At 47.6% G+C, this 24,747-nt stretch overlaps 1 protein-coding gene across 1 annotated transcript in view; it reads right to left on the bottom strand.

The window, feature by feature from the left end:
• MINDY4 (MINDY lysine 48 deubiquitinase 4) overlaps positions 1–24,464 on the bottom strand; it is a 100,020-nt gene extending 75,556 nt beyond the window's left edge. Inside the window, exons 1-5 of the mRNA XM_049641655.1 lie at positions 24,157–24,464; positions 16,402–16,521; positions 12,220–12,455; positions 9,047–9,293; positions 3,120–3,550 (exon numbers count right to left, since the gene is read on the bottom strand). Coding sequence (XP_049497612.1) covers positions 3,120–3,550; positions 9,047–9,293; positions 12,220–12,455; positions 16,402–16,521; positions 24,157–24,219 — 1,097 coding nt within the window. The 5' untranslated portion in view covers positions 24,220–24,464. The remainder of the gene's footprint in view (positions 1–3,119; positions 3,551–9,046; positions 9,294–12,219; positions 12,456–16,401; positions 16,522–24,156) is intronic.
• Positions 24,465–24,747: the final 283 nt, after the last annotated feature.

Raw genomic sequence — 24,747 nt, 5'->3', positions numbered from 1 at the left:
ATTTTACTGTCAGAGACAGTTAAGTCTAGAAACAAATGACTGGCGCAGGTCAGCCAGGGCAGAGCGAGGACTAGAACCCAGGCCACCTGCTATCCAGCCACTCCTCTTTCCCCTCAACCCACCATCTCCCCTCGCCGATCACCGCAGCCTGAGAATGCTCCCATCCACTAGGTTGGAGGCACTGTTCCCTTTCAGGTGCGCTCAGGTTGTGGCATGGGAGGGCAAAACAAGGCCCTCTGAGTCAAACCACAGCAAGCAGATTTTAACTCAGTGTGAAGAAGAATTGTCTCGCAGTCAGAATCACGCAAAAGCGCTGTGGGAACTGGGGAGTTCCCCATGGCAGGAGGGGTTCAAGTGGAAGCCAGTCACCACCCTAAAGGCTGTGGAAAGGATTTCTATTCAGGGAGAGAGGTGACGCCATTTGTTCACGTATTCCCCAGACTCTGGAGCTCGCCGCCCGGGTTCCAACCCGTTCTGCCTCTTACCAGGTGTATAAGCATGCACAAGTACAGCTACTTCTCTGGGTGAGCTTCCTCGCCTGTAAAATGGGAATTATAATAGTATATCCCTCCTAGAACCGTATGAGGATTAAAAGAGTGAATTTACTCAAAACACTTAGAACAGTGTCTTACACAAAACAGGTCAATATCAAAAGTTTATTGATCTTGTTACTGCTGCTGGCAGTGGTAGAAATAGTATTAAGCACATGCTCATCGAATGCCCTCTGTGTACCAAGCACTATTCTAGGAGCAGGGAATATAAAGTCTCTGATCTCATGAAATTTATTTTCTATTGTGAGGGAGACACATAATGGGTAAGTAAATAAAATAACTTCAGGTAATGATAGGTGCTGAGAGGCCAAAAAAATAGGCTGGAAATGCGGGGGTAGAGGTGCAGTTGGTCAGAGAAAACCAGTCTGAGTCCAGAACATCTGACTGACAAGAAAGAGCCAGTCACGAAATGATTCGGAAGTCGGGCCTTTATAGCAAGAGGACAAGTCAGTTCTACCCATGTTGGGTAACGGGAAAAAAGACCTGTAGAAAGAATAAAGATCTAGAAGTAGCTACAAGAGGGCGCCTGGGTGGCTCGGTGGTTTGGGTGGCCACTCTGGATTTCAGCTCAGGTCATGGTCTCGGGGTTTGTGGGTCTGAGCCCCACATCAGGCTCTGCAGTGTGTCAGCACAGAGCCTGCTTGGAGTCCTCTCTCTCTCTCTCTCTCTCTCTCTCTCTCTCTGCCCCTACCCCACTTGTGCTCTCTCCCTCTCTCTCTGTTTCTCAAAATAAATAAATAAACCTTTAAAAAAAACTTTCAAGTAAAAAAACAGAAGTAGCTACATCAATGCTGAAACAAAGGAAGAGAAGGGGGGACTGGCCCCACCAAGATACTAAGCTATAACTACGAAGTCATAGTAATAAAAGCTATGGTCATGTGGTTTTAGATTTTTAAAAAAGGACGGAAGACCAATAACCCCAATAGAGAGCTCAAAGACAGACCCACATCGAAATGGGAACTTTGTAAAGAATAAAGGTGGCTTCATGAATCAGTGGGGTGAGGAACAGGTTGTAGATGGTGCTGGAAAACTGTCTTACTCTGTGGAGAAAAATAGAAGCGGATCTTTTCATCCTACCAAACGCAACAGGCAAATGTAAAGGCAATAATTATCCCAACTAAAATAAAAATTATCTGAGAGGATTAAAAATTCCCAATATTCACTGCTGAGAAGAGATAAGCTTTAAATCTATACCGGGCCATAAAGAAATCCCAACAAATATCAAAAGACTGAACTCATACAGAGTGTATGTGACTGAAGTGAAAACAAGCCAGAAATCAAAAACAGAAACCAGAAAAATACCCCAGATGTTTGCTTCGGTCAATATGTGTCTAAATAACCTATGGGTCAAAAGAAGAAATCACAACGGGAATTAGAAAATATTTAAACTAAGTCATATGAATAGACAACATATGAACTCACGGAATACAACAAAGCATTGCTTAGAGGAAAATCTGTCGCCATAAAAGGTATCACAAAAGAAGGCTGAGGGGAGCAGAGGGTGGAGGAATGGGTGAACTGGGTTTTTGTGTGGGTTTTTTTTTTTTAGCTTAAATAAATTATAATCTTTTAAAAAAGAGGGAAGGATCCTGGCAAACCCCATAGGGTTTTGGTCGGAACCCTTAAGTAAAAGGCTATAGAATGGATGAAAGTAAAAAGATAGAAAAAGATAGTCCATCGCTATACTATAATCAAAAGAAGGCTGGGGTAGCTCTCCCTAAATAGACATTAAGGCAATAAGCATTACCAGAGATAGAAATTTCATAATGATAGAAAAGTCTATCCGACAGCAAGATACAAAACTTCTACATGTACACGCATCGAATAACATAGCCACAAAATGTGTTAAGCAGAGTAGGCCCAGCTTACTAGGGTCATAAAGGGAGTCTATGGACTATAATCTATTTAGTTTGCCTGTACCACCAGCACCCAAGTGCCTAACTCTTCAAGAGAACAGAAAAAAGGGGCACCCCTTCAAGCATATCTTAGATAATGGAATCTCATGGTGTTGTTGCAAGGAAGGAAATTTGCTAGGCAATCTCCTTCACGAATTTATATATAAAACCCTACATACAAATATTAATAAATTTAATCAAATAATATATAAAAAGATAATACATCCAAGTAAGATTTATTCCAGGAATGTAAGGTTGGTTGACATTCAAAGATGAATCAATATAGGAATCATCAAGGTCTATTGTGAAAGAATAAAAGAAGAGTAACACACACAAAAAAGTTTGCCCCCAAGAGCCTTGTGGGAGCCGATACATCACCATGTCTGGGGCCTCCCACAAGAAACATCTCTTACGCCACATCAACCTGGCCATGTTGCTGCAGGTAAGTCTGGGAATCACATGCCAAAGTATCAAGACTGTGAGAAGAAAAAAGGACCAAGGAACCCTCCCTCCTCTGAAGCTTCCCATATGTACGCACTCTGGGCTGTTCTCTCCCTCGTGGGAGGACCATACCCACTTTCTGGACTTCACAGGCTTGCTCTGAGAGCCCAAAGAGCCACGGGGGACTGGGCAGATCTCTGGGAAAGCCATCGCCTCAGCACAGCCTGCTCACCTGAGGGGCAGGGGCTGGGTCCCCTGCCGTGTGAACGCTCTCTCCAGCCTCTCCTGGGTCGTCCTGGCACTCCCACCTGGCAAGGAGAACTTCGAGGGCATCCTGTTGCCCTCCGGGCCACTGTCCACAGCTGGGCTGTCCTCTGCAAGATCTCGCCACCTGCCGCTCCCCCTCTGCAGGAGCCCTTTGCTGGGCAAGTGAGGGGGGCTGCTGGGTGTGGTTTTCCGTTTTTCTGAGGTCAGCTCACTGAGTGGGCCCAGGGGACTTCTGGAAGTGGAGCCAGTGCTGGACGCCAGGCCCTCCTGGGCTGCAGGATGGGCCAGGGCACCGGCGGAGAGCTCAGGCACTTTCTGGCCCTCTTCCTCGGGGGCCTGGGGGGCGCCGCTGCTCAAGGACAGGGACCGCCTCAGGGAGCGCTTGCGAAGGGAATCCTGAAAGGGGCAAGGACAAGGGCAGTGAGGATTCCCTTCAAGGGAGGTGGGAAAACACTCCATCCCACACGACAAGCATTTGCCCATGGCGTTTCCTCCCCCTGGAACATCTTTCCCCATTCCCAACTCCTCTTAAAATCCCACCTATCCTTTGAGGAGGTACTCACAGGCTGCCACATCCGTAATGCTGTCACCGTGCTCCACGTGCATAAGCCCCAAGAGCGTGCCTCGGCCCTTCTCCCACAGTCTTACAGAGAACAACGTCCAGGAGCAGGTGCAGCTGTAGCTCCAGGGTCGGATCTGTTTCCCAATTCCTGCATCACCACCTACCTACCAGCCATGCTCCCTGTGGCAAGTTGTTAATTTCTCTGTCCCCCACTGCCCTCACCTGTAATATAACCTGTCCACAATCCACGATCTGGAATTTCTCTCTTTTTTCTTAATGTTTGTTTATTTTTGAGAAAGAGACAGACAAACAGAGCATGAGTGGAGGAGGGGCAGAGAGAGAAAGGAGACACATAATACAAAAACAAGCTCCAGCCCCTGAGCTATCAGCACAGGGCCTGACACGGGGCTCAAACCCACGAAGATCATGCGAGATCATGACCTGAGCCCAAGTCAGACACTTAACTGACTGAGCCAACCAGGCGCCCCTAATTTCTCTTTTTTTTAATGTTTATTTTGAGGGGCAGAGAGAGAAGGAGAGAGTCCCAAGCAGGCTTCAAGCTGTCAGTGCAGAGCCTGATGCAGGGTCTCGGTCCCAAGCCAAAATCAAGAGTCAGAGGCTTAACCAACTGAGCCCTCCGGGCACCCCACACTATCTGTAATTTCTAAAACCTCTCAAAACAAGTTTCTTCCGGAATCCTGTGGCAAATTCTTCTGAACTGTTACGAGGTTGTTTATAGTCTTTTTCTAGTGTGAATATTCATATCTTTAGTTGTAGAAATGTCAATATTTTTGCTTAGGGGGTGCTACCCCAAACCCTACTGCAAAGCATTAGGTGATATATGGTTTGTGCATGGTGTTTCTTCCCTGAAAATAATGAAATTCTGAATTCCAAAACACATCTGGCCCAAAGGTCAAATGAGGGATTGGGGACCTATAGCATCTATTTTCCACAAGATCATAGTATGAAGGGAGACACCCATGGAAGGCACTGGCACAGAGCCAGACCCATGAGGGCAATCAACAAACATCGGCCACTGCTCTCTAGCTTTTCCCCAGTCCCCAGTCACACAGGGCCTTAGCCTCTCCTGCTGATAGACCAGGAACAGCAGAGGCCAATCTTCATTCATCTCTGGTGTCCAGAGTTCCCAGCTCAGTGACCTATACCTAGTAAGCGCTCAAGGCTTGCTTAGTTTTTGAAATGAAGGAATTCGAAAGGAGTCAACAGAAATGTCCTATTTTACTGTCAATGATCAACTGATGAAATGGGAACTCAATTTACCAATCTAGGATAGGGGAGTGGAGGTAGAGGGAACAAAAACAGACCTGCAAGGCTTTTCCTGGGTTTAAAATTTGGGATCTCTCAGAATTTCCAGAAATAATCCTGAACCCAGTGGTAAAGCCCGAGCTGGAATAAAAATAGCTAATTCTGTAGTATTCTTGCCTAGTGGAAATTACTAGGCACTACAACCCTCCGAAAGCCACCAGGGCATCCCTGCCACACAGTGCAGAAAATATTAGTCACCATTCCCAAGGAGACCCAAGCTCTGGCCAAAGGCAGGGAACCCAGCCTCTTAGTCATCCTTCGTAAGTACAGAGCTGACCTAGTAAGTAAAAAAAAAAAAAAAAAAAAATGATGAAATACTTAGCAAATCTTGCTCTTTTCTCTCGAGCAACCAATTAAGTATGGCCAAGGTACTCACAGGTCCACAGAACACTTTCTAGAAAGCCTGGGGAAATTCTACAACAACCTGTCCCATCTTTCAATGCCCTTCATAGGATTCAGGTACCCCAAGGGAAAAACACACCTCCCGAGGCAATCAACCCCCCCTTCAGAAGTTTGGGTCAACCTCCTAGTGGTAAAGCAGATCTATGCAATCTGCCTCGAATCTCAGTTGTGAAGGGGGTCTCAAGTGCACGGATGTGACGGGATGTCGCTGTAGGACAGGACCCCAGCATTCATCTGGTCCACCAGTTCTCAAAGTGTGATCCGCCAGCCTTAAAGGTCCCCAAATCCTTCTAGGGAGCTCAAACCTCTTTTCATAATAATGATATGACATGAGTTGCCTTTTTCACTGTGTTGACATTTGCCGTAATAATGCAAATGCCCTGGTGGGAAAAACTGCTGGCCAGTAGCACGAATCCAGGGGGTGGCACCGAACTTTACTAGCACTGGAGGTATTTGCCACCACTTGCAATAACAGTACACAAGTAAAATGCTAATTTTGCTTAAGAACGTCCATGATGAGGGGCGCCGGGGTGGCTCAGTCAATGGTTAAGCATCCAACCTTGGCTCGGGTCATGATCTCATGGCTTGTGAGTTCGAGCCCCGCATCAGGCTCTGTGCTGACAGCTTGGAGCCTGGAGCCTGCTTTGGAGTCCGTGTCCCTCTCTCGCTCTGCTCCTCCCCCGCTTATGTTCTGTCTCTCTCTCTCTCAAGAATAAATAAAATATTTTTTTTTAAAAATTGGAAAAAAAGAAAAGAGAAAGAACGTCCATGCTGAAGCATAACACTTACTAACTGTATTCAATCTCAACCCTATGGTCCACATCTCTTTAATATTCCATGGGACAAAATGGGAGGTATATATACGCACTCCTCTGGGTGCAGGGGACCCGGCTGTCTCAAGGAAAAGCACTTGTGCAACCATCTGAGCTGTGAAACGAACTTGCTAATGTTTTTCGCGGAACAACTGACAGACAAACTATGGTTACTCAGACTTGGGTATCTGGCAGGCGTTTTCTTGAAAATAAACTGAGCCTGTCACTTCAAGTGAAACAACTGATGAACGGTCAGTGATAAAATACAAATTATCATGTAAAAATGAAAATTTGGGGAAACTTGAATCAGCCACGGTGAGCTTGAGGGCTTCTCAGCACTTAAAAATTTCTTCTGATGAATTGGGTGGCAACATGAAGCAATGTGATTTTTTTGATGTGGGTTGTTGGGTTGTTTTTATTGTTGTTTCTTTTTTTTTTTTTTTTTTTTTTTTAATGAAATGTGTTCACATTCAGAAGATCTCAGGAACCCAGATAACTCAGTAAGCCAATATTTTCCAAATGAGCAAATGCATCATGTTACTAAACTAGGCGGTGGCAAAAGATCCATTCAAAGTGCAAGGCAGACCGATAGATATTGGTAAGGTACAAAAAGTTCCTGGCTATGCTTTCAGACTCCACAATAAGAAACCACAACTTGTCTAGTTTGGTGCAGTATCAAAGAATACCCCTGGTTTCCAGAAGAGACTAATTACACGCTTTTCCCTGTTCCAACTACATATCTGTGTCAGGCCATATTTTCTTCATGGACTTCAACTAAACTATCATAATGGGACAGACTGGATGGAGAAGCAAATATGAGACTTGAACTATCCTCTACTAAGCCAGACATAAAGAGATTTGCAAAAATGTGAAACAGTCCTCCTCATCTCACTACTGTTTTGTTTTGGAAAATATGGGGGGGGGGGGGGGGGGGGGGTTTGGTTTCACAACATGTTATTTGTATTAAGTGTAATGGGTTTACTATTGTTGATGGTTTAGTAAGTAAATTTTTTTTTAATTTCTCAGTTTTAATTTCTAACGTGGCAAATGTCAACAGCTATAACCCACATAACAGAAGCTCTTCAGGTCCCTCAGTAATTTTATGAGTATGGAGAGACCCTGAGACTACAGTGGTTTGAGAACCACTGATAGGGTGTAAAACAATGTCTCCAGCAGAGAGCGTCCCTGGTTTCCCCTTGACCCAACTAGTCTAGTTGCTTCCGACATGGCCTGCTCTCCTCCTGAAGCATCTCTGACTGAAGTTCCTCATACGGGCCTCCACCTGCTGGTCCCAGGTGTGCTCTCAGGAGACATCAGGCCAGGCTACACCACTCACCCCAACAAAAGCCCACACTGCACTCTGCACACAAGTATGGCAGAGTCCCTGCTCTCAGGAGGCCCACAGCCTAAGCTCAAGAGGCCTGATAGGGATCATCTCACTCGCCACTCCAGTCCACCCATTTGGAGCACCGGCCGAAGATGCCCAGGAGATTGTGACGTCACATCCGGGCTTGACAGGAAAAGAACACTGAGCTCACTAGCAATGTCTGCTGCAGGCACAGCATCGGGCACTTGCAGGCATTTGCCATCCTGGGACCGGGTTATTCCTACATCCGTGTTGGAAGAAATCTCTTCTGTTCTGCCCCTCCTCCCACCTTCTGTCTTCTCTTCCCAAGACTAAACATTCCCAAATCTTGCCACTTCCGCCAAACTCTTCACCTTCCTGGCGGCTTTCCTCTAGGCATGGTCCAGTCCCTCTCCAAATACACAAGACAGGAGGATGGGACATGATGTGAACGTGCACTGTGAGCCACACACTGGTTCGCCTCCTTGATCTGGACACCAAGACTGTAGGACCATCTCCAAGCTGTGAAATCCCAGTGCTCGGCAGAGCCTTAGCCATCTGATCTAACAAACAAGACCACGGCCAAGAGGAATAAAGACCTTGACCAAAACCCCACAAGATGCAGGCAGAGGCAGGGAGAGGGTCGGCTTCTTTATGTCTTGATTCCAAGTGAAATGGGAGAATAACACCAGCCTCTAGAGCCACAGCCCACATCTAGCCATGCAGCACAGGACAGGACGTGACCAGCCATGGACACCGATGACCTATGTGGGTTTGCTCAGGCTCCCTCGTTTGACTAATACTATACTGTGACTTGGTGTTTGGTTTTCCTTTGGTTTTCTGTTTCTTTGTTGTTTCACAAACTCCTTTTATATTCATTCTCTCATTTGGTTTAGTCCCCCCACCTAATGCGACCCTACCAGAGCCCCTCCTTAAGGAAGACTATGAAAGAATGATGTGAAATTATTAGAATTTCTTTTTAAAGCAAAGCAAATGAAACTATTAGGGTTGGGATTTCTTTTACCCTTTTAACTATGATGTCTTAAAAAAATAAAAAAGATTTTCTCTAGACTCGGATGGGTCACCCACCACTCCTGAATGGCAAAGGTAAAACTAGAAGATACATGTGTTCTCACTCAGCAAAGGAAGACAAAGCCATGGCATCCACCTCATTGACATGGTGGGTAAACTGAGGGCAGGGAAGGAAACGAGGCCTGGCCTTGATCCCATAAGGATCGTACACTGTCTGGCTGACAGTCATGTACTGTCTTTTTGACAGTACAACCAGAGAAGACACAGGCAGGTGTTCCTCCCATCCCAGCTCACAGCTCCCCGCTTCTTGGACTACGTCGTGGGGAAGCCTCCAATGATCCCAGGCAGCTCCTTAAGCCCTGCCTGCCTCTCACTTTCCACTCTCACATGAGCAGTGAGATCGGCAACCCTACCTGCGGGGAACTGGCGATGGGCCCGGTCATCATGCCTCGGACAATCAGGCCAGACTTTGGCCTGATCTTCTCTCCCATCCTTTTCGTGTCCAAGGAAGGTTCTGACAACTGAAGCCTGTCCATCTTCTCCCATGCAGGGGCCACAGGGGGACTTTCACCTGGGACAGCCTGCGTGGGCTTACGTTTGTGTGGGGGCCTTTTGGATGATACAAAATTACCAAGTAAATCCCCATCAAGATTGTCATGTCTGCAAAAAAAGATATATCTCCATTAAAACAGATTCCCCAAAAGGAACAGCTAACATTGATAACAAATTCCACATTCAACAGGCACACAGAGCAAGCCCATTCATAACTAGGCGAGGGTTCTAACCAGCCAGGGTTCTAACCACCCAGTGCCTATCATTAAGGTAAAGAACAGGAAATACTTTCATATCAGGGCAAATCGGACCTATAAAATAAGACCAGGAAACAAGAAACAAAATCAGAATTGATGACCCATGACAGCATTCTTCAAATATCCTTAGATATTGTGTATCCTCAAATATAAAGAGCATCCTTATTCCAGACCCAAGTTATAGAAAACCATAGCCCTTCAATACAGTCATGAGTTACATGGAACCCAGTCTTACTGTACCTCATTGAGATTGGTGGATAGAGACCTGTGGTAAATTTTCCCACAACTATTCAGTTAATGTCCAGTTAAGTTGGGCATGCTAATGCCTTCTTTCCTGGGTTGCTCGGCATTGAAAGAGAGTAAGAAAGATAGATTGTGTGTGTGTGTGTGTGTGTGGTGTATGTTAAAGAGAGAGAGCAAGAGAACAAAAGAAGGTGAAACACAGGGAGGTAAGCAAGGAGGAATAACAAAAATGAGAAAGAACAGAGCCAGAGACCCAGATAAAGAGGATGTTCGCCTATGATCTGTGATGGATCACCCAGAGCCCTTCTGACACAGGCTGGGATGCTTTCTACCACTAGACTCTGGCCTAAAGGGGCACTGACTGCTGCTCTGTGCCAAGCTGCTTATCACCAAGCACTGGGTCACATGTGAGAGAAGCGGTCATATGTGCCATGACTGGGGCATGTCCGGCAGAGGAAGGGCTCAGAACCAGCTTGGAGAAGCTGAGAACGACTTGCAGAGAGGACAGCACAGAGTCTGTAGGAATGAGTAGGCAGGAGATAATCAGAGGCCCTGGGCACTAACACAGAGGCCTGTAAAAGCAGGACAGGCCCAAGTGAGCCACACAGGCTGACTGTGGAAAGAGTTTTGCAAGTTACCCTTAGGAGTTTGGATTTTTCCTGGAAGCCATGGGAAACTTCTGAAGGCCTTTCCGTGGGGAAGCCAGCAGAGCCAGACTCGTTTGTAGGAAGCTCATGCTCTCTTAGGTGGAGGGTGCACTCGAGCAGATCACTAGAGGCCTAGAGACCAGGGAAGAGCCGGTGGGAGTCAGTGCAGGCAAGAGGGGAGGGTATGAACTGAAGCACTGCTGTCGGGGCAGAGAAAGTAGGAAAGAGTCTAGTGTCATTAAGGACTCATGGAGGCAAAAATGATAGACTAGGAGAAGTCAAGGATAACACCCAAATATGTAGCTTGGGCAACCGGGTGGAACTCGGGAGCCTCGACTACTTTCTTTTGCTGGCTCTTCATCGTCTCAAATATTTATTTTCCCAGCCAGGCGGTGAGGATCTCTGAAGAAGAACCATCTTCTTCCGCACCACCCTGATTCACTTTTACATCCAAAGCCTTGTGTTAATGTTTTTAACGGTGCTCATCCTTTGGCAGCTCGATGCCCAGACCCTATACTTTGGCTACCCTCAGGAAAGAAAATGCTTCTCAACAAAGCCGGAAGGAAACACCCAGTCCCAGGGAGTTAGACTCACTGGTGGTGACTACGGCAGCTATTAAGTTTGTAATGTAACATAACTGCTTTCCAAATAATGGAGGTTCAATCCAGAATCCCAATTCATTTTCTCCCTAAGAGGTCCAAAAGGCCTTATTTTTCAGATGTGTCTAATTCTACAGTGTTAACTTGCTTAGGGAATCCTGTACCTGTTTTGTTTCGTTTTTAAGAAAATGCAAATGAAGCAAGCCCCTGAACCTGACAAATGTTAAACATCTGAACCATGAGCATCCCCCCTCGCATCCTCCTCTACTCCCAAGGCCTCCAGAGAAAGGTAACAGTGCCCCACAACAGGGAATTGGAAAGCACACAATGTGGAAGCTGAATAATGGCCCCCCAAAGATGCCCTGAGCCCAGAACCCATGAATGCTATCTTACGTGGAAAAGGGACTTTGCACATGTGTTAAAGTTTGAGATTATCCTCTATTATCTGGGAGGGCCCACTGGAGTCACAAGGGCCCTTGCTAGACGGAGGCAGGAGGTCAGTGTCTGGAGTAGGATACAATGACAGAAGCAGAGGCTGGAGTGATGTGCCCTCAAGACAGAGGGAGCAGCCACAAGCCAGGGAATGTAGGCAGCCTCTAGAAGCCAAAAAAGGAAAGGAAACAGATTTGCCCCAAAAACTTCCAGAAGGAACAAGCCCTACTGACACCTTGTCATTAACCCAGACCAGTTTTGAACTTCTGACCTCAGAATTGTAAGGTAATATATTTGTGTTGCTTTAAGACACGGTGATGGTTAAATTTTATGTCAGCTTTGCTAGGCCATGTTGCCTAGTTGTTTGGATAAATAATAGCCTTGATGCTTCCATGAAGGTGTTTTTAAGATAGGACTAACATCTATGATTAGTTGACTTTAAGTAAAGAAGATTACCCTAGATAATATGGGTGGGCCTCATTCAATCAGTTGAAGGCCTTAAGAGCAAAACTTGAGGTTTCCCAGAGAATTCTGCCTCAGGACTATAACACAGAATACTGCCTAAGTTTCTAGTGTGCCAGTCTGCCCTACAGATATCAGACTTGCCAGCTCCCACAATCATGTGAGCAAACTCCTTAAAATAATATATATATATGTATATATAATACGGATACACATATATATGTGCGTATATATTTGCATGTATGTACACACACACACACACACACACACATCCTGTTGGTTCCTATTGGTTCTGTTTTTCTAGAAAACCCTGACTGTTACAGCCACGGCATTTATAGCCATTTGTTAGAGCAGTGATAGGAAACTAACTCACAGTGTAAATAAGAAGAGATACCTGGCTTTGCTTGTTTCTGACAACGATGTTCTCCATTCTGCATCTTCCTCTGCAAGGTCATATATATTCACCAGCGTGGTCTCTGAGCCTCTCGGTGGTGATTTGATATTTTTCTTTGGAATTGAGAGTGCAGGAATTGGTGTTTCTTGAGTGACATTGTTAGCAGTATTCCCAAAGTGATCCAGAAAGTATCTGGTAATGAGTTCGAGGTTTGTTTTTAGAGGATTTTCCTTTGCCTATCATTGGAAGAAAAAATATCATTAACCACAGGTACAACTTCAGGGGAAAAAGGTGGAAAAGATGACTAGTCCAGTTCTTTGACATAGTTTATCAGCTTCTTATTCATTCATACACTCTTCCTTTCAGCAAGTTTTCAGTGACTGCCTACCATGTGTGAGGTGCCATGGTATAACAGAGATGAAGACAAAAATCTCTACCCTAAAAGAACTATCATCCGATGCATGAGTCAGGCGATCCGATGAACAACTGTAATAAAATATGATATGAATAGAAGAATACCCAAGAAAATTTCCTCTTGGTTTTTCTCCTAGGAGTAATTTTAGAAAATAGATATCTCTTCATTTAAAAAAACTAAACCTTTTTTCGGGATCATTAACTCTACAAGTTTATAAATACTTGGGACCCGAATGTGCTCTAAGGTTGTGTGCTCTGCATTTAACACTGGGGACCACAGGGACTCTTCTGCAGCAGTCTATTGCAAAAAACATGAGAGGCCATCAGGATTGACTCAATCTACACCAGAATCTTGAAAGGAAGGAAGGAAGGAAGGAAGGAAGGAAGGAAGGAAGGAAGGAAGAGAAAGAAAGAAAGAAAGAAAGAAAGAAAGAAAGAAAGAAAGAAAGATGAAACTCTATAGTGGTCGGTTTTAGAAAGAAATGATATCAGTATTTCCCAATCCTGACAATACCAAATATCATCTTTGGAGGTTTTAAAAATACATATTCCCAGGTCCTGCTGTGTCTTACTAAGCCAGAATTGCAAAGATTGGAGTCCTGGCTTCTCTTAAAATTCTCCCAAGTAAGCTGGACATAGTTATCCAAGCAGCAATCCACAGGCTGACCTCGGGCCATGGAACTGTGTCAGTCCCCACCCCACTTGCCCAGGAACACCAAGCTGTTGGGAAGTGTGGTCAGACATGGGACATTTGGTGAGTCTGCAATCAGAGCAATATAGCGCCTGACAAAGAACCTGGCACAGAGAGGACCCTCAGGCACATCCAGTCCTTCCCTCTTCCTATTCCCCTGCTCTGCACAGCAAAATCCTGGGACCCACACCCACAGCCAAATGGGTTATGACCAACAGCAACAGATTTATCAGGCAGTCAAAATAAGGGGACAGCTTTATTTTTTTAGAATGGGGCCCAAAAGAACTATTTTGTCTAAGTCTAAATGAAACTCACAAGGAAGAGAGTCAGGGGAAAGGCGTTGCATAATTAATTTAGACCGTCCTATTTTTCTTTCAATACGAGAGATTTATAGCCCTGCGTTACATGAATTATACTTTGTGGCTCTTCACAGCCTTTATATGAATCTAGACACCATTTTTCAAAAACTTAATTTTACACTGGCATTTTTATATATTGTATCTTTAATAGGGAAAAACAAGTTCCTGGAATTAACATTAAATTGCAGGGCTTTCCTAGAAGCAGGCTAGCTTTGTACAAATGTCAAAATCATTATGCGATAGATAGGTTAATAAATATGTCTTTCTGTAAAATATAAGCTCATTTCATTGTATAATAACTACTGTATAAATCAAATAATCAGGGCACTTACCAAGATCTAATGAAAATATCTTAAGTATCTTCAGATAATTATTACCTTAGGGAGACTATATTATAGTGCAGAAATAAAAATAATTTGAATGGCAAAGATGATTCCAGGAAATTAAGTAAAGTTGCATTTACATAAAAAATCCCAGTGTATCAGCAGGGTTATTTGATTTTCTGGTTACCCGTCTCACTTTCTATGGAAAAGCCTTTCTAAAATATACAGTCTACTCTGCTGCCTTGAAATGCAGCCAATGGAGATCTGCTGAGTGTCTGGTGCTGGGGTCTACAGGACCCCAGCTGACCACACAGAAGCGGTGGAGGGGCAGCGGTATCACACCGGGACCAAGGATGAAGGGCATCGATCTGATGTCTTTATTGAACCTATGCCAGGACTTCACCTGGCTGCCACTGCCCTTTTCTCATCAAAGTCAGGCACAGGAACTTGTGGCAACCTAAGTGTTCCTGTAGGTTGATACCATTGTTCGTTTGAGGGAAACTTGGCCTGGGTTCCTCCCTGGGCTATGTGACACGTGCAAGGGCAGGTTTTGAGCTGCTCTGAGGTTTTTCCAGATGTCTCAGAAATAGCCTTGGAGGGCTGGGGGGGGGGGGGGGGGGGCATCCCACCCCCACTCTAACCTCATCTGCTAAGATATCGTTTGAGTAAAGGGTTACAATTACAGGAAGTTTGACTGCCATTACTATAGTAGGACTGAGAATCAGATCTGGTTCTAGCTTCACCCCTATCCCGTAAGTCACTGTGAGATTTTGACAAGCCACTTTCCTCTGGCTCACAGCTCCTCCAGATGGGTCGCCCATTCTATCAGTAATTTCAAAGCTTTGGGGCACATGGGTGACTCAGTTCAGCGTCCAACTCTTGATTTCCGTTCAGGTCATGGTCTCATGAGTTTGAGCCCTGCATTGGGCTCTGCGCTGACAGCGTGGAACCTGCTTCAGATTCTCTCCCTCTCTCTCATCCCCTCCCCCACTCACACACTCTCTCTCTCTTTCTCTCAAAATAAATAAACTTAAAAAATAAAATAAAATAAAAAATAGAAGCTGCTTAGTCCAGCCCTGAGGGGCTGCCCTAAAAGGCCAAGAAGGCAAGTCCTCTTTATCCCCAATCTAACTAGGGGGTTTCCCTTCTTTGTTTTGCATATCTGGACTTCTGCAGGAAATATCATTTTATTGCCTTTTCAAAAAATTATGATAAATGCTTAACTGCATGATCATTAGATTCTTTCCAACTCTGACACTATTCCCTACCACAAGGCAATACCTACTGGAGAGCCCATTCTTCAAGCAAATTAGAAGATACCGTGTTCAGGGCGCCTGGGTGGCTCAGTCGATTAAGTGTCCAACTTCAGCTCAAGTCATGATCTCGCAGTCTGTGGGTTCGAGCCCTGCATCAGGCTCTGGGCTGATGGCTCAGAGCCTGGCGCCTGCTTCCGATTCTGTGTCTCCCTCTCTCTCTGACCCTCCCCCATTCATGCTCTGTCTCTCTCTGTCTCAAAAATAAATAAACATTAAAAAAAGAAGAAGAAGATACCGTGTTCGTAGCAGAAAAAGCAATTAAGCCAGAATGGTAGCTTCATTCATTCAGTCAGTCATAGAATCCACAAATACACATGGACCATTTGCCGTGGCCTCAGGCAACATGTTAAGTAGGGGATACGATAGTGAACAACAGAGATGCCCTCTCTGGCCTCCTGCTGCATCCAAGGTGGTCGGGAAGCAGACACTAATTAAACTACCACACAAACAGTCTATTATAAGTGTGCTGAGCACAACAAAGGAAAAAGTACACGGCGCCATGCCGTGGAAGCTTGTAACAGCCGGTAGGGGGAGGGAGGGACAAGGCCGAGGGGTCAGGGGAGCCCCCCCAGCCCCCCAACCAAAGAAGTGCTGTTCCATTTGCTACTTCAACTCCGGTGCACCAGGGTTAGCTGAGCCCAAGCCCCAGGTCTGCCTCATTAAATGTCACAGTGGACTCAAAAATAAGCTATTACTCAGAACTGAAGAAGGAAAATCTTACACAGGCAGGGAATGGAAAATTTTAGTATAACCCAACACTATATTCTTTAGTCTGACTAAACACAGCTTCATGAGGGAGGAGGGAGCACAGGGAATAACTGTCACAGGCCCAGGTTCAAAGTGAGCTTCATAGCCACACATGCGCAATAAGCCCACAGGGGCGGCCCGGGGCCTCCCTGAGGCTGGAAGCCCAACTCACACTTGGGATTTGTCGGCACTCGGCTGGGTCTGTTTCTCCCCGGCCACAGGCACGGCAAGCCTCCCGCCACCCATCTCCGACAGCTTGGCCGGGCCCACGAGTGCTCTGACATTGCCAATCTCAGTTCCAGAACATTACACCACACCTTAAAAGCATGTACCTTGTTCTCCTTGTAGAGAAATTCAAGATGCAAAACCTTGCGGAGATCGTTTCTGCTGTTTATGCTGAGGTCAGAGCGTGGGCGTTCCTGGTCCATGGTCACACATGTCTTCTTTAAGCCCTGTGGGAAGAAATCTGAATCATTCTTTTCATTTTAAACCAAAGCCTTTCATTCCCTGATGCAGGTTATAAACAAAAGACTGTTGATGTTCATTATGATCATTCCTGTCCTGCCTTCCTTGCAAGGATACTGCAAAGCACCAGAAGCTGACTTGAGAATTTATTTTTATATAACCTTTACACTCGACATCTTCATAATTATTATTCTGAATCTTACAGTGACCCCATGGGCTGAGCTAAGGTTGGACTTGTTGGCCCATTTTAAAGGAAAGGAAAGTGAGATTCAGGTTACTGACTCGCCCAAGGCTGGCTCAGGAGCCCTGGGTTTGACAGTAGATTTGGAGCCACAGAATATGAAGCTTTAAAAATAAACAAAAGGAGGAGCGCCTGGGTGGCTCAGTCGGCAGAGCGTCCAACTTCGGCTCTGGTCATGACCTCATGGTTCATGAGTTGGAGCCCCGCATCGGGCTCGATGCTGTCAGTGTGGAGCCTGCTTCAGATCCTCTGTTGCCCTCTCTCTCTGCCCCTCCCCTGCTCGTGCTCACTCGCTCTCTCCCTCAAAAATAAACATTAAAAGAAAAGATTCTCTCTCTCTAAAGTATAAATAAATAAATAGATAGATAAATAAATAAATAAATAAATAAATAACAAATAAAAATAAGCCAAAGGAAAAAAGAAATAAGCAAAAGGCCAATAATGATTCCTTCCTCAGGAGGGAGCAAGGGTTGATTTGCCCGGGTAACACAGTAGGATCACATGACAGGGGGTTCCGCCATTCCAGCCTGTGAGTCAGCAAGGTCAGGCCTGGGGCCCGCTGGAAGCACATGGTAAACGTTTGCTGAGTTCCCAGGAAAGCCACTTGCCATCATCCAGCCCTGACCTCCCAGAAGGCCCAGCTAAAACATAGTCTGGCAATGACAGGCGCTATGCTTCCCAGGAACCTGGCTTCTTCATTTGGAAAAGAACCGACTACCTGCCCACCTCCCCAGGCTCCGGTGATCACAGAGCAGTAGAGAAGGAAGAGATGCCTCACAAACAGTTCAGCCTGGCACCAAGGGGCCCCTCTGCTCTTCACGATCCAGACCCTGGTGCTAGCCAGGCCTCAATTTCTCTCCCAGCCTCTGTGTTCAGAATCTCACAGAGGCTCCCGCTGATGGGCAAACAAGACAAGACCTGTTGCCTGTCATGAAACGAGGGAAGAAGAATTTGTGAAAACAAAAAGAGGTACCAACACAACCTTGAACCACAGAGAATAAAAAGGAAGTTGAGGAGGGAGAACAGAAAGAAATGGGTGTACATGTTGGGGAAAAGGTAGGGGCATGTGTGGGCACTCCAGGGAGAGGGATCTAGAAGGAGAGGTGGGGCTCACAGCAAGCACCTTCCCCACGGCTTTCCTTCCAGTCGGAGTGAGGCAGAAACCATAACGAGAGTCCCTCTCTGCTAGATAACTCTTCACGTTTGTCAACGGTTCAGATCGGCAAGTCTTGGCACACTTAACAAACTCGCTGGGACCGTGGTACACACTGACGTCTGAAAACCACCAGGGCAGTGGGCAAGGATGCCCTCGGGAATCAGCCAGTCCTTGGTCTCATTGGTTCGTTTAATCGTCATGACTAAACAAACATTTCCCACGCACCTACTAGGTGGCGGGCTCTTCTAGATGCAGGAGATACATAAGGAATAAGACAAACCCCACCCCTTCACAGGGTGCGGAAATTCTGTTGGCGAAGCGGACCACAAACAAAGGGGTACACGTACAGTGCAGCAGCTGCTGACGTGCACTACTATGCACAGATAAAACGGGGAGAGCAGAGACACAGAAGAGGGACACTGTTTTCCATAGTCAGCTACTTATGTTCACTCCTATCTTCCGGTTTTCCCATCTGTGAAATGAAGGGAACGAATCACTGGTCCACTAGTTTGGCTGCTGGAGGCAGAGGAGGAAACGGATCAAAGTCCTAGCCCTCATGGAGCTTATATTCAGTGGGGAAAAGGGAACAAACATAATACGCTGGCGGGGGGGAAGAAAGTTTAGCAGAGCAAGAGACAGAAAGGACCAGGAGGGGGTGCAGGAAAGGTGTGATACTTTAATAAAAGGGTAGTCAGGAAAGGCTTCATGATTAAGTGCCATTAGAACAGAGACTTGAGGGAAGTAAGGGAGCAGGCCATGCAGACACTTGGGAGAAGTGTGTTCGCAGCAAGGAACAGCATGTGCAAAGGCCCCGTGGCAGTCACAGGAGGCCAGTACAGCTAGAGTCGCATGACCAGGGGAAAGTCGCAGGAAATGAGGTCAGAGAGGCTGCCCAGAGCCTGATAAGGAAAGGCCTTGTTGACTTTTGCGAAATGGTGTGGTGGGGGTGGGTGAAAAGAACAGCATGGACTGATTGTATTTTTTTAAATTTTTTCTAATGTTTATATTTATTTTTGAGACAGAGAAAGACAGAGTATGAGAGGGGGAGGAGCAGAGAGAGGGAGACACAGAATCCGAAGCAGGCTCCGGGCTCTGAGCTGTTAGCACAGAGCCCGACGCGGTGCTCAAACTTTGTCACCTGCAAGATCATGACCTGAGCCGAAGTCAGACGCTCAACGAACTGAGCCACTCAGATGCCCCTGACTTGTATTTTTAAAGGATCACTGGCTGCTAGGTTGAGAACAGATTTTTTGGAGACAAGGTATTAAGCAGAAACTAGTTAGGATGCTATCTAGGTGGCTTGGACCAGGGTGGTTGCAAGAGAGGTGGAAAGAAGTGGCTATGCTCTCTATGTGCTCTGATGCTAAAGCCAACAGATGGGCTGATGGACTGGATGCGGGGTATATGAAAGGGAAAAAAGCCAGGAATGATTGCAAAGGTTTGGGCCCAAGCAACCAGAAAGACAGCGATACTGCCTACTGAAATGGGGAAAATTGCAAGACACAGAGGGAATCAGGAATTAGGTTTTGGATGTGCTGAGATATTTATTGCATATCTATGTGGAAATATAAAATCGGCAGTGGGAAAGAATGTAAGAGTTCTGAGAGAGACCTTGGCCAGAGACAGGCATTTGGGAATGATCAGCATATTGACAGCACTGGGATCCAGTAGACCGGCAGAGGCATCTGGAAAATGAGAGAAGCCGAGAAGATTGAGTCTTTGAGTCCCCAGCACATACAGCTCCAGAAAACAAGAGAGACCAGCAAAGAATCATAGCAGAGGCCAGGAAGTGGGAGAAGGTGGTCTCCAGAAGCCAAGCAGAATGAGTTTCCAGGAGGGAGCCTGCTTCGGATTCTGTGTCTCCCTCTCTCTGCCCCTCTCCCTCTCATGTTCTGTCTCTCTCTGTCTCAAAAATAAATATAAACATTAGAAAAAATTTAAAAAAAATACAATCAGTCCATGCTGTTCTTTTCACCCGCCCCCACCGCACCATTTCACAAAAGTCAACAATCAACTGTCCAAACACAATGTTAGATCAAGAAGTGTGAGGACTGAAAATTAAAGATTATTGGCAAATTTGCCAAGAGTTGTTTCCAAGGATTGGTGGGGACAGAAGCCGGATTAGAGTGGGTTAGAGCAAGCCCGAAGCAGGATTAGAATCGGAGCACACACAGCTCTTCCATGGGGTTTGGTTATAGAAGAGAGAAGAAAAATGGGCCAATAGCTGGAGGGACTTGAGGGTCAGGATGGGATTCTGTAGGAGCGACAGTAGAAAAGGCAAAATATATATGCAATAAAGAGGTGACGACAGCAGTGTTCTTGAGCAGGCTAGCAGGGACAGGCATGCGGGGAGAGGGTGGCCTTCCCCAGGGGTATGGAGAATTCCCTCGTAGGCGCCGGACAGAGGCTGGAGTGATGAATCAGGCCCAGGAAGGCTAGCAACTGTGGTGGTACAGGCTGCTGGGAGTTTTCTCAAGACCGCTTCTGCTTCCCCGGTGACCTGAGAATGGGGAAGAAGCTTTGGGATTGGAGGAGAGAGAAGGTGTGAAACGGTCATCCAAGAGCGGAGAGAGGGAATGGGCTGGAGAGGGCTAACCAGGTACGCAGGCATGCCTGGGGCGGGGGGATGGTGAAGGGCCGTGAAAACGTGGACACGGTGCTGTGTTTTCCTCCAGCCCCGCTCAGCTTGCAGGGCAGGCATGGAGGAGGCCTGGCTGAATTTGAAAACTTGGGGCGGGGTGGGGGTGGGGGGCTATGGTGCAAGAAGAGGAGGGCAAAGGAGGTGAGCACGTTGTTGAGGGTGTGACTATAATGAAGGGTGGGTAAGAAGTGGGGAGAGGTCACGACAGGGCTGGGGGGCAGGGGTTCGGGCCGGGGAAAGCTGGCAGGAACTGTGGAATGCAGACGTGAGTGAGACTGAAGAACAGTTTATGCCGGGCTGTTGAGGGAGGTGAGCCGCAAGTGAGGAATGACAGAATGCCCAGACAGATGACAGAAAGGGTGCCCTGCTGGGAACAACAGGCCTAGGACATGACCACTTGGAAAAGGGTGGCGGAGGTGGGATGGGGACAAGTCACCGCAGGAGAGGGAGGCTGGGGCACCAGAAGAGTCACCTTGGAAGGCCCTGACATTGCGGGAGACTATCATGGCTCTCCCTGAGGGCCGGCCATGCTTGGAGGGACCAGTGTAGCTGGATTCGATGTAGGGTAGGGGGCACATGAGGTAGCAGTGGAAGGTGAGGTCGGAGGCACGGCCTGCAGCAGGGTCGTAGAGAGCCTTGCAGGCCCTGGTGAGGCTTTCCCTCGGATTTTCTTCTGCTTGAAGTAAGAAGCCCGTGGAGGGTGTTTTGAGTAGAGGCATGTGACAAGATCTAACTTGCGCACCAGGGGCACGTTTCTTCATGATCGTCTTACGTGAAAGGGAACAGGTATTCCTGTCTTCCAGGATGGTTATGAGGATCTGAGAAAACGAACAGACGACTAGCAGGTACCTCACACCACGATGGGACCTCTCTAGGTTCTACCTGCCTGGGGCCAAGCCCGGAGGGGAGTACATGGTCTCTGCTCTGGAGCAGAAGGTGAGGAGGAAAGCAGTCGCTCTGGACTGCAATCCCAGCTCTATACAAACTTATCTTTTTTTAAAGTTTATTTATTAATTTTGAGACAGAGAGAAAGCACGAGTGGGGCAGGAGCAGAGAGAGAGGACAGAGCGAGAATCCCAAGCAGGCCCCACACTGCCAGCGCAGAGCCTGATGTGGGGCTCGAACTCAGGAGCCGTGAGATCACGACCTGAGCTGAAGTCAGACACTTAACTGACTGAGCCACCCAGGCGTCCCCACAACTTTCTGAGTGACTGTGAGCAACTCCTTTCTCATGTCAGAGCTTTAGTGTGCCCAGATTTAAAAAAAAACAAAAACAAAAACAAAAGAGTGAGAGAGAGAGAGAAAGGAGCACCTGGGGGGCTCAGTTGCTTAAGCATCCAACTCTTGGCTTTCAGCTCAGTTCTTGATATCAGGATCGTGAGTTCAGGCCCCATGCTGGACTCCAAGCTGTGTGTGAAGCCTACTTAAAAAAAAAAAAATGACAGGGAGAGGAGGCCCAGTGAACCAGACGACTGCCAAGGTTCAACCCAGATCAGGCGCCAGTTCTGTGGACTGGTCTAGTGGGTGAGATGTAGAAACAGACGTATAAACCACAGATGTATAAACTATAACGTGACTGCCAATGAGCAAGCCACAGACAAGGTTAAGTCAGTTATTCCAACGGGACTTATCCAAGAAGACCTCCTGCAGGAAACAGACTTGGGGCGGGGCCACAAGTGGAACAGGGGAAAGCAAGTGGGAGAGGCTGGAACCAACGCTGGGGTGCTAAGCTGGGGTCAGACTACAGGGGAGAGCCTCAGGTATCCACGGAGGACTTTAGATTTCATTTGTACTCAAGAAAGGAAAGCCAGGAGGAAAACTCTCTGAGAGTTTTGCTTGGTGGCCCAGACTTAAAAGAAACGATGGGCGATGCCTGCGTGGCTCAGCCAGTTAAGCATCCGACTCTAGGCTTGGGCTCAGGTCATGATCTTGCGATTTGGTTTGTGAGATCGAGCCCCGCATCGGGCTCTGCGCTGGTAGCCTGCTTGGGATGCTCTCTCTCCGTCTCTCTCTGCCCCTCTCCCTGGCTGGTGCTCTCTCTCTCTCAAAATAAATAAATAAAACTTTTTTTAAAAAATTAAAAAAGAAATGATGATGGTGGGCAGCCTCACAAGGCTGTGTCACTGATATCCAATGTGCGCCCAGGACTTGGTGACGGAAGGTCAAGTAACCATAAAAACAGAGCAAATACAATGAAGACACACTGCATTTTTGAAAATTTTTAATTTTTTTGATTAAAAAAATTTTTTTTTAAGCGAAGAAAGATACTTTCAAAACAGATGCATAAAAGAGATGGGGGTGTAGACACTGCTGAACACAGGTACCTACTATGTACCAGATGCAATGCCTGGGGACTGCCCATATATTATTTATTTTTTCATGTCTTTATTTAGAGAGAGAGAGAGGCAGAATGCAAGTGGGGGAGGAGCAGAGAGAGGAGACACAGAATCTCTGAGTCTGAGCTGTCAGCACACAGCCCAATGGGGGGGCTGGAACTCACAGACCGCAAGACCATGACCTGAGCCAAACTGGGTAGCTTAACCAACCAAGTCACCTAGGCACCCGCCCATATGTTATTATTAGTCCTCATCATAAATCTGCAGAGTGAGTCTTATTAGGCCTGTTTTACAGATAAGGAAATTGAGGCAGTGAGTAACGTACCCAAGCTCACACTGCTAACCAGTTGCTATTTTTGAACCCTCCACCTGATTCCAAAGCCCTTCCCCTTTTCCATTCAAAAAATTATTTTGTTGGGGCACCTGGTTGGCTCAGTTGGGAGAAGCATGTGACTCTTGATCTCCAGGTTGTGAGTTCCGGCCCCATTTTGGGTGTAGAGATTACTTAAAAACTAAAATAAAATCTCTAAAAAAAAAATGATTTTGTTTCTATGTATGTTTAATCCAAACAACTGCCCACGGCCCCTGCTCCACAGGACACCGTGAGTGACAAGCCGTGAGTCACTCTGTACAGTTATAATGAGGAATACGGGCTGTTCCTACACTGGCATCCGCAGTAACCTCTTTCCCACGGTGTCCCCACCTGCATTGCAGATGACTGCTAAGGACCTCCCCAACTTTTGAGTACTCCGGAAAGTCTTCCGGTGCAACACAATGGAAGTTCAAAACAACTAGGCTGCAACCTCTGAGCGCGACTGAAGGGTTCACCCATCGGGAACGCTTTTCAGTCCCTTGGGTTCCCCCGGCGGGGGGACGTTCTTTCCCGGTGCGATGGAAGTGCCGGGACGGGCCACGGGGCCCCGACCAGGCGGCTGTGCTTTAGCAGGCCGCCGCCCGCCGGCCCCGTCCCCGGGGTCCCGCGCCACGTCCCCCGCCGGAGGGGCGAGATGCCTGCGCAGGGCGGAGGCCGCGGGCCGGCGTGGCGGGCGGGCACTGCGCGGGGCCAGATGGCTCCTGGGAAATGTAGTCTCGGCAGGCCGGGAAAGCGGCGCTCCCGTCGGGCATCCCCGGGGCAGGCGGCGGCAGGGGCGGCTCTCCCTCCGCGAAGTGCGGGGCTTGCAGAGCGCCCCCAGACTGCGCCCCAACCCTGGAGCGGCGGCCCCGAGCGGCGGAGGCGGCGCGACCCACCTTTCTGCTGAGGAACTCCCGCACCAGGGAGGCGGCCACCTCCTCCACGAAGAGGCTGTCCATGCCGCCGGCTCTGCCCACGAGGCCGCGGCCGCCGCAGCCCAGAACCCCCGGTCCGTTAGGGCCAGTATGGCCGCGTTGCCGTGGCGACGGTGTCACAGGAGCCGGGAGAGCTCCTCCCCTTTCCCGGAGCCCGCGGGCTGGGAGGGCGGGAGGAAGGGGAGGAGCGTCTTCGTTCTGGCTTCTGGAAGCGGGAGAGGGGCGAGGTTCCCGATTTGGGCTCCGGGCTCGGGTCCTGGCTCTGGCCTGCCCATCTAGGGGGCCTAAAACAAGCCGCTGCTCCACGCTGAGTCTGTATTGCCCAAGATGGGAAATGGGGAGAATGCCTGCCTCCTTGTTCCTGGAGGAGTAAACCCACAGTGAGGCGGCCCAGAGAGGGCCACCCACAGCACCACAGCTGGCTCCTGGGCTCACCAAGGCCAAAGACCTCGGCTGGCCTGGACTGCGTGGGGCAAGGAGGCCCAGGACTCTGCGTACTCGGTGCTGAAATCAAAGGACAAGTCCCTCCCTCCCCCGCTTAGTGCCTTCTTC

This window comes from Panthera uncia, chromosome A2 (assembly GCF_023721935.1).
Source record: "Panthera uncia isolate 11264 chromosome A2, Puncia_PCG_1.0, whole genome shotgun sequence".
NCBI classification, from domain to species: Eukaryota; Metazoa; Chordata; class Mammalia; order Carnivora; family Felidae; genus Panthera; species Panthera uncia.
This window is presented reverse-complemented; position numbering and strand designations above follow the sequence as displayed.